Source organism: Paecilomyces variotii (genome assembly GCF_004022145.1).
Source record: "Paecilomyces variotii strain CBS 101075 chromosome Unknown C8Q69scaffold_3, whole genome shotgun sequence".
Taxonomy (NCBI): Eukaryota; Fungi; Ascomycota; class Eurotiomycetes; order Eurotiales; family Thermoascaceae; genus Paecilomyces; species Paecilomyces variotii.
In genome coordinates, this window is record NW_021167142.1 from 381971 (window position 1) to 395194 (window position 13224).

At 48.5% G+C, this 13224-nt stretch overlaps 3 protein-coding genes across 3 annotated transcripts; all 3 read right to left on the reverse strand.

Annotated features, from left to right (window-relative positions):
* Window positions 1-279: 279 nt before the first annotated feature.
* C8Q69DRAFT_518433 (integral membrane protein) lies at window positions 280-2440 on the reverse strand (the record flags this gene model as incomplete). Its single annotated transcript, XM_028633441.1, has 5 exons — window positions 280-567; window positions 639-1022; window positions 1085-1402; window positions 1456-2114; window positions 2176-2440. The coding sequence occupies 5 exons, from the start codon at window positions 2438-2440 to the stop codon at window positions 385-387; spliced, it is 1809 nt and encodes a 602-aa protein (XP_028486306.1). The 3' UTR covers window positions 280-384.
* A 6485-nt stretch (window positions 2441-8925) lies between these two features.
* C8Q69DRAFT_201081 (ubiquitin carboxyl-terminal hydrolase) lies at window positions 8926-11108 on the reverse strand. Its single transcript, XM_028626075.1, has 7 exons — window positions 10871-11108; window positions 10580-10813; window positions 10430-10531; window positions 10051-10379; window positions 9564-9989; window positions 9298-9504; window positions 8926-9240 (listed from the first exon to the last, which is right to left on the reverse strand). Exons 1-7 carry the CDS (start codon window positions 10920-10922, stop codon window positions 9097-9099), a joined length of 1494 nt encoding a protein of 497 aa, XP_028486307.1. The 5' UTR covers window positions 10923-11108; the 3' UTR covers window positions 8926-9096.
* Window positions 11109-12111: 1003 nt separating this feature from the next.
* C8Q69DRAFT_201103 (putative DASH complex component Dam1) lies at window positions 12112-13169 on the reverse strand. The gene is made up of 4 exons (XM_028626076.1): window positions 12674-13169; window positions 12558-12609; window positions 12454-12502; window positions 12112-12378 (listed from the first exon to the last, which is right to left on the reverse strand). The coding sequence occupies exons 1-4, from the start codon at window positions 12989-12991 to the stop codon at window positions 12180-12182; spliced, it is 618 nt and encodes a 205-aa protein (XP_028486308.1). The 5' UTR covers window positions 12992-13169; the 3' UTR covers window positions 12112-12179.
* Window positions 13170-13224: the final 55 nt, after the last annotated feature.

Below are 13224 nucleotides of genomic sequence, written 5' to 3' on the forward strand. Positions count from 1 at the left end.
CACCAGATGACCAGTTCCCGACCATTCGACCACCACCGTATTAATGACGCTTCATCATCCGTTATAGATCGTGGCCATGAAGCGTTCAAACATTAGATCAGATCGAAAACAAAAAGCAGGGGGAAATAAGGGCATAAAATCCGTAAAAATATTCGAGGTCACATCAAGCACATCACCGGCAATCCGAAGAGACGAACCGGGGGTATTGATCCGACGACAAAAAAAAAAGACAACCAGTTTAATCGGGGTATAAAGCGGGATTGAAATCGACATCAACCGTCCTAGAAGATAAGAAAAGAAAAATATTAAGTTAAATCCAGGGTTGGCCCACCGGCGCGGGAGCAAGCAACCGTGCTCGCGGGATATCCAGAGCGCTGGTCAAGCTCATGCGGGGAAGCGGAAGCCGGGCGCCAATTTGGGCGGAGCCTCTCGGTTGACCGCCCACGCTTTGATGGCAATAGCGCAGATCTCCATCGCCATGATGAAGGCGGTGAAGCCCATACCAACAGTGAACGTGAACATCGCATTAAGGTCATAGTAGACCATTACGTCGATAACGTCCTTGGTCTGGGATCATTAAGTTAGCAAACCGTTATCACAGTTACGGAGAACTTCTCCCGACGGAATTCGAGACATACACTCAGCATGAAGATGAGACCGCCTGCCATGAGGCAGAATGCGCTAATCACTTCGGACGGCGGGCGGGATGGCAAGTATGACGTCGGAGGTTTGATGAATAAGAGAACATAGGTGACAGAGCGCGCGAGCGCAAATCCAACCAGCAGAGTTCCCCACTGCTTGTGGACCATGGTAGAAACCATGGACGCCTGGTGATGCGAGCCCATCATCATTCCCAGCAGGAGAATGACCAGACTAGGCATCGGATTGAGCGAGACTCCTTGGGTGTTGGGAACCTGCCATGCAGGATCGGGTTGTCCGTAGGCGTCGAGATGCGTAGACGGGCGCAAGACAGTGTTGTTGAGCCATCCCCGAATGCGCTTGGACTCGAAAAGCATACCAGCCTGTCCAGGTTCCATTGTCAGCGAGGCTCTTTCATTTCGGTCGCAGATCCGAGGAAGCTTACCAGTCCACCGCCAAAGAACATGACAGAGATCGACACGTGCTCCAAGTCCATAGCACTCCACGCGCCTCCCCAACCGGCCAGATGCTCAAGGAAGACGTTGCTTGCACCGTACAAGAAGATCACGAGAGATTCAGTGAACTCGCCAGTGGGAATGCGAGACTTCCACTTGCCAACGACAGAGCTTGGGGGCTTGACGTTCCAGGCCCATCCAAAGTCCGCCCAACAGCCCATCCATCGACCCAGTGTCAGAAGACCGTACCAGAAGAAAATTCCGCCCTTGATGAAGTGAGCAAGGCCGTTGAAGATGTTGTTACCTCTCTGAAGGCTAATGTTAGCGTAATGGCAGCACTGGTGGTGCGGGACATCCTTACAAAGATACCACCATAGACCACACCGCCGGTCACCAACGCAACGAAACCAAACGGCAGGATAATCCGGTCAATTACAATGTACGTGACACCCAGGATCTTGAGCAAGCGATCGGAGACGAAGTTAGGCACACGATTGGCCAGGAAGCGGTCCAGCACGGTGCTCTTGATCCAGCCACGGGGCGCGGTAGGTTCATCCTCCTCCAGGTCATCTTCCGGCTTTCCATAGATCTCGTACATTTCCGGGGAGGGGCAGCTGCTCGATGGGGACGAAGGTCTGCTATTGAGAGAGGACGAGTTCCTCTCGGTACCCTGACCGCTGTCACCCGACCACCGGTATTCGTGCACAGCACCGGTAGGGTAGGTATTCTGGTGTTGCGCCATCGTCTGAGAAGACACAGGCAGGAAAGAGGCACGTTCATATGAAATACCCTGGGCGCTCTTTCCGCGACCAGAGTATGCGAAAATCAAGCCCATGATGACTTGCGCGCTCACCACCCAGGTCACGATCCAGCCGATCTTATGGTGAACATTGTTCTCATAGAGATCTGGGGTCTGACTGTTGTAGATGATTCCTACAAGGATACCAAAACCATTGACCAGCAGAAACAGGAATTGAGTGGGCAGCGCATATCTAGACTTCGCAACGCTGAACATGACTCCTGTAGTAACGGTCAGATCTGTCTGTGATGCTACTTTTCTGGGGAAAACCGGAGATCTTACCAACGGGGAGAACAAAGCACCATGCCAGCACCATCAGGATTATGTGGGCCAGAATTGTGCCCGTATGTTTCCCGTATGCGAAGTAGCTCATCATTGCGGGGTCAGTGGTTGGCGCCGCTGCTGTCTGATTATGGCCCATGCTGTCGTCCATCTTCATATCCATTGACATGTCCATAGACTCGTGATCTTCGTGAGGAAGAGCGCTAGCCAGTGCGGCCAGCAGCAAAGCTGCCGCCAGCACTGGTTGAACGGAAACCTGCCTCATGGGGCGCCGCAGCTAGTATAATTCCCCAGATGTAGTTTTTACGCGGCCGGAAACCGCGGAGACAGGTTTGTTTTATGCGCCTGGAGCTGCCCACCAACTTTTACGCTGGAGGAGACAGTGGATTGTTCTGGAACCAAGTCCGGTAGCTGTGAAGGTAGCAGATAGAGTGACAGTGAAGTAGCGTAGATGCGATCGCGAACCAAGCTAGGAAGCTCCGGAACGGCGCAAGACAGCGAGGAGTGAAGTAATAAAGCAGTCAGGGGTGTAGGAGAGGCGACGCAGCAAGCTCACAACGAGGCCAGGACCGGGGAACGTGGGAAAGAAAAATAAAAAATAGAAAACGGGACAAGGCTTTTTGAAGATAGAAAAGCATCGAGGCCAGTGGAAGAGCCGGACCGGGATCGATCATGTCATTTTGGGACTTTTCGGACAGCGCGGGGATAAGCTGCAGCGCCGGAGGGCGTGGCAACAAGCAGCGCCCAAGCTCCCAGCTCCGTGGCCGAGAGCGGCTTGTTCCTTGGGACTTCTTGGTCGGTCTAACACTCCGGCTGAACGCGCGCGACTAACTACTTTTTCATTTTTTTTTCATTCGTTTTTTTTTTGCCCATTAATTTCTGCAGAGTTACTGGTACTCCTGCTCTCTTTTTGGTGTCTGCCTGGATGCGTAACTCTGGCGTAACGGGTGGTGCCATCTGGAGAAGAAGGGGAAAGACTGTGCCGGCTCCCGAGTACTTGGGATCAGCTTACTCTGTACTTACTACTTAGTTACTTACTCTACGCTGGATAGTTAATTAAATAGTTATTATTATGATACGAAAGCCAAGGACCAAACCGAACTGCGAAAGTCATGGCTAGCAACTATCCGAGTCAGGCATCAGGATAGTTATGGCCCATTCGATTATGCTGTCCATAGAATCCATGAAATTACCTAGCTAACTATGTATTATTATTTAGTTAGTTACTGTTAGTTACTTACAGCCTTGGGCGCATTCGGCACACTTGGCGCCGGCCCTACGGTGCTGGCCGAAGTACCGACGACCGGCAGTCCCGGAACCTCGATCGAAGTCACTTGCTCCAGCGGTCTGTGTGTCTAGTGACTTCACCTGAAGTACCGGTACTCGTCCTTGTCTCTGACGTACTCTGAAGGTGTTGACTTGCTGTGGATATTCGTGCAACACACCATCAATCCAGACAAGACATTGCATATAAGTACTACTACTTAGCTTGCTGTTGGAAGGGTGAATAATCCTGTGACGGGGTCGACTCTCTTGGCTTTAATTTCCTAACTTGACACTAAGACACTAATGGGGCTGGTCAGAAAAACGCCCAGCCCTAACTAAACTGTAAATTATCTACTGCTCTCTAACAAGCACGAACCAGGCGGTCACATTGGGCGTTGGGACCTCGTGCATAAAATAATTCATTCCATGCACTAAGTCTTCAAGTGCGGAAGTACGGAGCATCAGCAAACCGGAATCGAACAGTTTCTTTCTTTCTCTGGATCCTGATTAATAAGTAATACATAATACAGTAAAACCTGGATATAACGAATCATTTTAGCCAGGTAGTGTAATTCGTTGTATAGAGGATTCGTTATATAAAAAGTGGGTCTGTATTAGTAATATTGGTATGGGCAGTAAATTTTTCGAAAAGATTACCCTAATAGGAAATTTTTAATGAGGTAATCACTGATTAATAAGGTAAGTTTGTACCTTTGTATAACGAATTGTATGGAAAAGGCCTGAAAAAATTAACGAATTTCGTAGTAGGGAGGAATAACGAATTTTGTATGGGATTTTAATTTTGACACGGTTTTGAATTCGTTATGTCGAGGTATTCGTTATACCCGGGTTCGTTATAGCCAGGTTTTACTGTAATAACTACCAACTCGGGGAACAGCTAGACGGGGTTTCTATACTATAATAATAATAATAACCTCAGACTGTCAGCGACCCGACGCATCCTGAACACAAATCCCGCGGCCTCTGCAGCGTAACGGGATTGAACAGTGTGCCCATCTTGCGCATACGGCGATATGGAGAAATTCTCCATCTCTTCTTATTGATCATATGCACCCCGCAGCGTCCTATCACCGCTTCTACGCCAAATCGGGCATATCGCAGGGGGACCGTGTTGTTGTACGGAGTGAGTCGCATGTGGTAAGCGGTCGTCTTGATCCGCGGACTGATTGTATACTTACCAACGTTGAGAGATGGCAGGCTCTATAGGAGATATCTCGTTATGCCCGACTAAGTACCTACCATACTCTACAGTTGTCGCATTGTAAACCCGACCGCCATGTCATCTGTCAAACAACCGCTCGCGATGTGTATCTCATGATAATTATACAGTCAATCAATCTATGAGTTTCGCCTCGGTTCACTCTCCGCCATTTCATGCAGCTGCGCTCCAGTGCTAGCGCGATAGTGGCCGCGGATCATCGGACCAGCCAAGGGCCCTTGCTGGCACCAGCTGGATGTCTGCCTTCTCGCGCCCAGTCAAGCAAGCCGATGCTTGTTTACTCTACCGAGTCTACTCTGTCCAGCTGAAGATACCATCTCCTCCCGTGTGTGGTGTGAAGTGAACTATCCAGGGATATCAGACTCTATGAGACTATCGACCGGGCTTCGATCCAGAATAGGAGCTTCCGTCGACCGGCGGGGAATATCGCAATAATACTTCGATTGCCTGCCTGCGCAAGGGTGTTGCAGTCAGGACGTGCGATCGTCTTCGTTGTCACGTCTCGGGGAGTACCATACTGTAATAATTATGCGCCAGACCCCAGACGACGCCTCCAGGAGTCCAGGGTGTACCTATGGTATGGTATGTATACCTCGCTCGCGCAGCAGCTTAATACGAAAAGAGCAAGTCTTGAGTCTGCAGCTCGCGACTTCGATACCCAAGGCCCACTTTCACCGTTGCAGCGTCTGGACGACGACGGCTGGAGTTGCTGTTATTTGACCGTAGGATAACACTCATCCTCGCTTAGTGCTTGCGAACGGGGCAGCCTGCTGACTTTTTTCCTTTCCTTGAAGCGGGATCCGGACTCTGGTCAGCCGCCAGGCCGATTGCTGATCCCGTTGTGCTTTGCTTGCTTTGCTTACGAGTAGAGTATGGTGGATGACCAACTAAGTTATTTACCTCATATCTAGTCCAGTCCCAAGACCAGGTCATTCCGTCTTGGTATTATTATTAGTCTATTGAGAGAAGAAAAAGAGCTCGGAGCTTCAGTAACCACGCACCTTCTCATATCGCCACGGCCTCGTTCTATCGCCGTCCAGGGACCAGCAAATAATAATAACACCAACCTTTCTCCACCATGCCCTTTTTCTTCTTGCTAACCAAGTTAGATAGATACTCTTAACTTACACAGACGTTCGTATGACTCATGGAATCCAGACTTGGAATGGTTCGGGCGTGGACTTCCCCGGCAGGTATTATTATTGCGGAACGACCGTTCGGACAACAAGGCTGACTGCCACAGCATCATAACCTACAGATGAGCTTTCCAATCACAAGAGACAAGTTTCATATCCTATCCGCAGGATCAAAAACGTCCCTGAATGCGATCCACCACTGAGGACTTCGCCCCTGTCCATCCATGACTTAACCAAGAGTAGGTATCTACGAGTATATCGCTCGAATCTGCTCGTCGTGTGCAAGTATACCATAAGTATATTGATTTTCTGCCACCAGACTACTAACTAACCTTTAGACGATATTGACCACTTGAGGAGAATGTTCCCGTTTACCATCTAGCATCCGTCACATCTGTCTTACTTTGGACAAGAAGCCCGCCAGATCCCGAGTGCCGTCTCCGAGCAGCGCAAAATTTTTTTCTTTCTTTTCTTTCTTTCTTCGGTAGATAATAGTAATAATAATAATCAAATCCAACCCGCCAACTTCCAGAAGACGATCTTCGTTCCCGTTATAACGGGATCTGACAGGACACCGTGCCCACATTCCTCCCGCTGTAGGAGTTGAAACTAGAATCCGCCGTCCTGGGTCAACCATGGCTCGGGGCGCTCCAGCCGGGGCGACGCGGATATGATGTATTGCACTTTTCTCTCTCTCTCTCTCTCTCTCTGTCTCTTCTGTGACCACTGACGCATACTCTTTTGAAGACTCAGCGTCTGCATCTGTTATTATTGCAGTGGCATGAGCGCGATAAGCAATTGTAAATATGCTTAAATAACTATCCTACAAGGTCGCCTACACTGTTGTGTCGATCTGCCACGGGTAAACAATATGCGCTAGTTAGTTACCTACAGTAGATACGGGCAAATGACCGCATATCCTATCCTACTCTACCTAGATATAGTGTAATTCAACCACGCAGGGGAAAAGTCAGGATCATGCGCCAGCGACGGGGTTCGAATAATAATTCATACCATATTCTTCGAGACCCAGTCGAATCCCGTCGCTGACATTCCTGATTTTTTTTTTTTTCTGGGATTTGGGATAACTACGTACTTAACCCTGTCCGGATAAGCAAGTTATATACCTAAGCCGAAAGTTTCCCGCGCATACTTAACTTTGGCGGGCTAAAAGACACGATGCTTTCCGCATAGAGTAAGTGCAGTACATACCTACCCGTGGACATAGTTAGACTACACTACTAGCACTTAATTACAACAGTGCTTCTTCTGCGCTTTGAAAGATTTACTCCTTCTATTTCGCTTGTTTTAATTTATAGTCGTGTTTTTTTTTCGAGGCTTAATCTCTCTTATTCTTTGCTGTTTCTTCTCTTTCTGATCTTCTTATCATCTCCCTCTTATACCTTGCCGACCGCACGGATATACTCTTCGCAGATCTAAACTGAAGATCTCGGGATTCGGCACCTTTTTAAACATTTGTCGTCTCTGCTAAAATTGGGAGAATAATAATATATAACACTACTACTACTAAGTAGTATTGTCCGTTTTTTCTTTTTCTTTCGTTTAACTAAGAAGGTTGATTAATTCAATGTCGCTTTTTTCCCCGTTAACTACATTGCTAGCGCCCTAAGATCCCGTTAATAGAGATTCAGGGAAGTAGAAATACTACCGTAACTGAATTACTAGACTCTCGAGTGAGCAAGTATTATAGAATAAAAGATCATTACCGGATAAATAATAAAGTAGGATAAATCGATTAAAACTTAAAGATAAACAATTCCTGCTGCTATTCAGCTTATATACAACACTAACTGTTCGGAAATTCCAATATATAGCCTTCCTCAACGCTATTATTTCATCGTCTGAGGTAATTATCAACTTACGTAGTGAGTTTATTAAACTACTCCTCTTCCCAGGACCTCAGAGTAATAGTATACCAGAACAAGCATCTATTTACCACAACGCACGTGAGAAAGAAGGGGTAAAGACTATAGTTATTTAAAGGAGACTGAGAAACATTTGCTTTGATGAAGTTAAGGCACACTCACCCACTCACTCACTCATTCAGTTCAGTTCAGTTCAATTTATTCAGTTCTAGTATGGAGTAGTTAACGAAATCCACGTCCTTCAGCTATTGATCAGTAGTACATGTCAAATATGCCACGTTGCAGGCAAAGCCCTTTCCTCGACCTCGACCTTGAGCTCCGAAACCGAACGGTAAGTTACTTCTCGATATCTGCATGCTCTAGGACGGACTCTATGCTGAGTCTCATGATAATATAATTGACATAATGATGTTTATTATAATAGTTAGCTATATATTGCAAATTATATAGGTAATACTTAACTAGCGGGAGCTATTATTCAAAATCCGATCACGGAAATTACCTATATTAAATTGACTCTACCTAGTTAGGACGGGGATACTGCGCGATTATTCCGTGGGGAGTTAACTTCGGGATCAAGAAAAAAAAAAAGGAGATATAAACTTTCCTTCTGAGGAATAACCTGTGTTGCATGAGCAGTAATTGCAGTGCGGGGTTCTTTCACTTTCCTGTCTTGATGGAGGAGCAAGAATTGAGGTTTGTGGACGTTGGGCACTTCAAAAAGAAGGAGGAGGAGGGATGGCGAACAAAAGCGCCCATGAAAACGCTATACTTTGTCGTACTTAACCAGAGAAACGGTCGAGGCGAATGACGATGTCTCAGTACGGTGTGGATCCAACCTACAGTATTTAATTACTGCTGATAAAATAATGTCTTTCGCAGTCGGACTTGACCTTGGCCATGTATTTTGGTTCGAGTCTGTCATACTTCTTCGAGAGACCCGAATGCAACTACGCGAACCTGTATGGAAAGTCCCAGGCGGTTGTTCGTACTGCTCATTATCTCTCCAGGTGCAGACGCACGTTGTACTGCTGCGTGTAGGTTCTATGTAGCACCGGGAAGGACCAATCCAGCAAGTTCTATCGTGACGGATAAATTGTCACATCTCTGATTTTCAAGTAGTTTTTCATTGACAATATGTAAAACCACTTGGGAACTCGATCCACTCGCATATCATGTCATACAAAGAAGTAATGTAACAATAAGAATTTCAAAGCTACTGCCCCGAAATAAAATGGGTTCGTTCACTGGGTATTGTACCGGACAACGCCAACCAGCACCGAACCGAGATGCTCCATGATTTACATAGAATCTCAACGCCTAACCATGTACCCGGCGCGAGCAAGAAAAGAAAATGACTGCATCAGGATTCACAGGAAATAGAATAGAGACCTCAGTGGCCCTGGCTCTTGCTCTGGTTATGGTCATCCACCTTGGCCGTGAGAGAGCGCAAGTTGTAGAAAAGAAGATACGCATCTGCATTCAGCACGTCTGCTTCCCCTGCGGGAGTTACCTGATCGTCGTTGAAAAGCATCCACTGAGACTAGTTAGGTAACTGAAACGAGGTACATATAGGCTACGGGTGATATCCTACCTGTTCGCCTTGTCGACAATATGCGTAGTAATGTCCCGTGTCGAGTTGGCCCTTGTGGATAACAGCGGTGGACAGGTCATACATGTATTTTGACTTGGGCACCTTTTGCGAGTTTGGCTTGGTCGTGTAAGGAAGCATGTTGATGGATAGCGGGAAGTTCACCCTGCCCTCAAGTTTCTCCGAAACAGCCTCTGAATGTCCAAAGCGCTGGTTTTGTATGTCAGTTAAAGCCACCCAAATCACCACTATAACAGAAGTCGACGAACCTTCAGCTGCATACACAGAATCGCTGGCAGCTTCTTGATCCTCAGCTGCTTAGTCGCTTTTTGACCTGCCCCACCACATTCACTGCAGTTGTACATTCCTGCCGATAGCCTCTCTGGAGAAGTAAATCTTTCCAGACAGCCGTGCAATGTTGGCGTAGACGGAGTATCCTGCCCACCCAGTGCGTGCTTCTTCGCCCGCGTCTGCACATCAAGACTGAGGTCCATGATGGGGTCTTCAGTGCGAGTAACATTGCCGCAGTTGTCACAGGTGACGGTGCTCCGAAGTTTCCCATAGAAAGCTTTGTGGAAGAAGCATGGACAATCTTCATTCATGCCGTCGGCGTGTCCCTCAGCAGTAGCATGCAGCCTGTCGACGAGAAACTGATAGAACTCGTGGGCATCTTGTTGCCGGTAGCCTTGTAAAGACTGCCCATGGACATCGTCAACTCACTCGCTCAGATATACCAATTGAAACAACGTGACTTACCACACTAGTGTTCCATAAGGCGTACATCAGCTGGACTGCCGTGAATGCCTCGTTCTTCTCGGTATTGTTAGCATCGGCAAAAGCGTCAGCCAGCGGACATGCCATGCAACGAGGCCACAGGCATTCATGCCCTTGATGGCCATTGCCAAGGAAATACGTGTTTAGTATTGGGTCATGAAGAAGGGCCTGCAAGATGACGTTCATATAACAAGATTGACCAAGGTTATATATACCCCTGGCGCCTTCCCTGCCACAGGGTCGTTTGTTCGCGTTAGCTCTAACGTAGACTTGATCGGCGGAACTGTCGCTGAATTTCCGCTTTTTCGAAGCTGTACGAAGTTAGATGTGTAAATAAAATAGCGCTCAACACAACACGTACCTTTGAGAGGGCAACCCATCGCGAGCAAGCGTTCCAGGCCTCCGTCATAGACGAGATCATCGCATCCCTGACAGAAGAGATTGCAGTTTCTCGATTCCAAATCTACCAACTGTCAGCAGTTATCGTGCAACGAGACACGATTCGACTTACAGAATTTATGACCTGTCTTCTCAGAGTGGGCGTGCCTGCCGCCGTTGTCACAGGTTTCCGAACAGGTCAGACAATGATATGTCGGTCTGAGAGAAAAAATAGTCTTGGGAGTAGATGCCTTGTGGACAGAAGCACTCTTCTTTCGCGCTTCAATAGCAGCGTGAGACTTGGCGAATGATTCTCGGAACTGCGCAGCAGTGCTTTCATCCTTCCCAAGGACAGCCGCTAGATGTTCTGTTACGGAGTCAATAAAACTAGTCTAGTCTCCAGCCAAAGATGAATTGCACTTACCACAGCCATATTCCGCCTCAGACTTGACAAACACTCTAGTGGTAGTCGCCATTTCGTATGCGTGTATAGGATGCAATTGCGTGTACACGAGAACAGAAAAAATTGTCCGCAACACCGACAGAGGAGAGCGATGGCTCAGAGACGAAACAGGATATTAGATGATCCGATCGAGATGTTCTCGCACGCAATAGTACTGGGTAGGTAGACCTCAATCACCGCTAACCGAGTTCTTCTGAATCCGGTAAGAGAATGGGCTTGGGCAAAAAAGATAGGATGGATGAGGATATTAGAGCCACGGATTCCGCACAGCAGACTCAGGACTTCAGGACATGGAGATCAAGAACGAGAAACACGGAGATGCTGAAGAACCAGATACCAACGGGCTTTGATATTGGCAGTTCTCCACCGGACGGACAATCAAGCGCTAGCGGCTTTCACTATCAATAGCGGACAATAGGCACAGCTGAAGGACCAACACAGGACTAGGAGAAGACACGGTGACATGAGACAATGCAGAATCAAGACAATGCCATGGGATTGGTCTTGAAGTGAATGGACCTGGGTGTGCTCGCGGGCGATGCGTTGGAGGCAAAGACGAAGGAAGAATCTCTGTTCGGCTCAGGGTCTGGCGCGTGTGTCGGCTGAGGCGGTAAAGGCAGCCTGTCAGAATCCCGGAGGCGGCGTGGCAAGTCGACGAATCGCGACAACTCTGATCTTCGCGCCAGAGATGCTCGACACATTTTAAGATCTAGTAGTTAAAGTACGCTTGGCTGCGTTTTACTGGTTTCTAGTGCATATCTAGCGCTTGCAAAATCTAACCTAGCAGGCGTGGAATTGACACTCCAGTTTGAGAGACCAAGGATGGATATGGGGTATCTAGTTAACTAGCCATCTGCGCGTGAGGACTCCCTGCGAAACGGGGTCCCAGTCCACCATTAAATTCATGGGATGTGTAGTATGGGGAATCACTACAGAGTCCTGACTCAAAAAGTTTGCTTGGTGAACAGGTTCTTATCAGGTCTGTTGTGGGCCACTAGCCAGTTGACGCCGCGTCCGGTAGTTAGCGGTGATCGTAATGTTCCGGGTACTAGCAACGGGTATTGGGCCATCATTGGAACATTGCGCCTTTGCGTCCAACAACTTGCGTGTCTCGTGGACTGGGGTTTACTCTAAAATCCCAAGTGAGGTCATCCATCACGCTATTTTGAGATCTGGCGGCAGATTCCCGGGGAAGATTGGATGTAATCATCGTCGGCATCGCATCACCAGTGGAAGTCCATCAATGCCGGGTTCACGTGTAGACTAAGTCTCAACGCACTCCTCTGCCCCTAGGCAACGCGCTTGGGCGAGCTGCTCTTCCACTACCCCTCGTTGTGCCTCTTGTCGAATAGCGGTCGCCAATTGAGCCTCGAGTGGAGGAACCCCGGGAGGAGGTCCGCGAAGGTTTGGGAGTGGCTTTCGAAGATATTGTGGGCGGTGGATTCTCAATGAAGGTCGTGTCGGTGGTCCTGGAGGGAATCGAGATCAGTCAATGGGAACGCCAGGAACAATGTAGTTCGACGAAAATCAAGTTGGCCACTCACAGGAAGGTGGTCTCTTCATTCGTAGAGCGATATTGATCTGCTGCAAGGTCTGACACGAACCAGATTAGCTGGGAACAGAGAAACTACGGAACCACACAACACACCCTCCTGGGTTTCCGCCTGTTTGGCCCTGCGGAAGGACTCTGAAATAGGAGCCTATCTCATATCAATACCGTGCTCATGGCTGTCTCCTCTCGTAGCCCTGCGATGGCAGCCATACCTCGGGAAAGTCGACACAGAAAGCATTCATGTTCAAGCCGTATAGGAAGCTGGCGAAACTCTCACTGAACCGGGTCAGACTCTCGTGCATTAGCTGCAGATGCATAAAGTTCGCCTCCAGATCGGCCATCGAGTCTGCCAATTCCGCGAATTGTGGCTCCAGGGCGTTGATTGCAGGCTGCGAATACCCCGCACTATTTATACTTGCGCCATAACCATGGGCGTCCCGAAAGGATGATCGCGAGCTCGGGCGCAAAGGCGTTACCGGGCGGGAGGGAGGCCTCGAGCGCGACGCAGATCTGGGGGCGGAGTCTTCCATGGTCGTGTGCGCTCAGTGGCGCGGGGAGGAGGAGAGGTGGGAGAGGAAAAGAGGAAGAGATAGAGAGGAAGAAGTTGATACTGTAGAAGTGTAGATAGATACTTATGGTAGAGTAGACGATCGTTTGTTGACCCGCCACACGGGCTGTTGATGATCCGGGCCCAAGTGGGTGTGACGGAAGAGGCCGGCTTCCTCTACTACTTGCAACCGCCAACTTTCTCGATATAAACCCA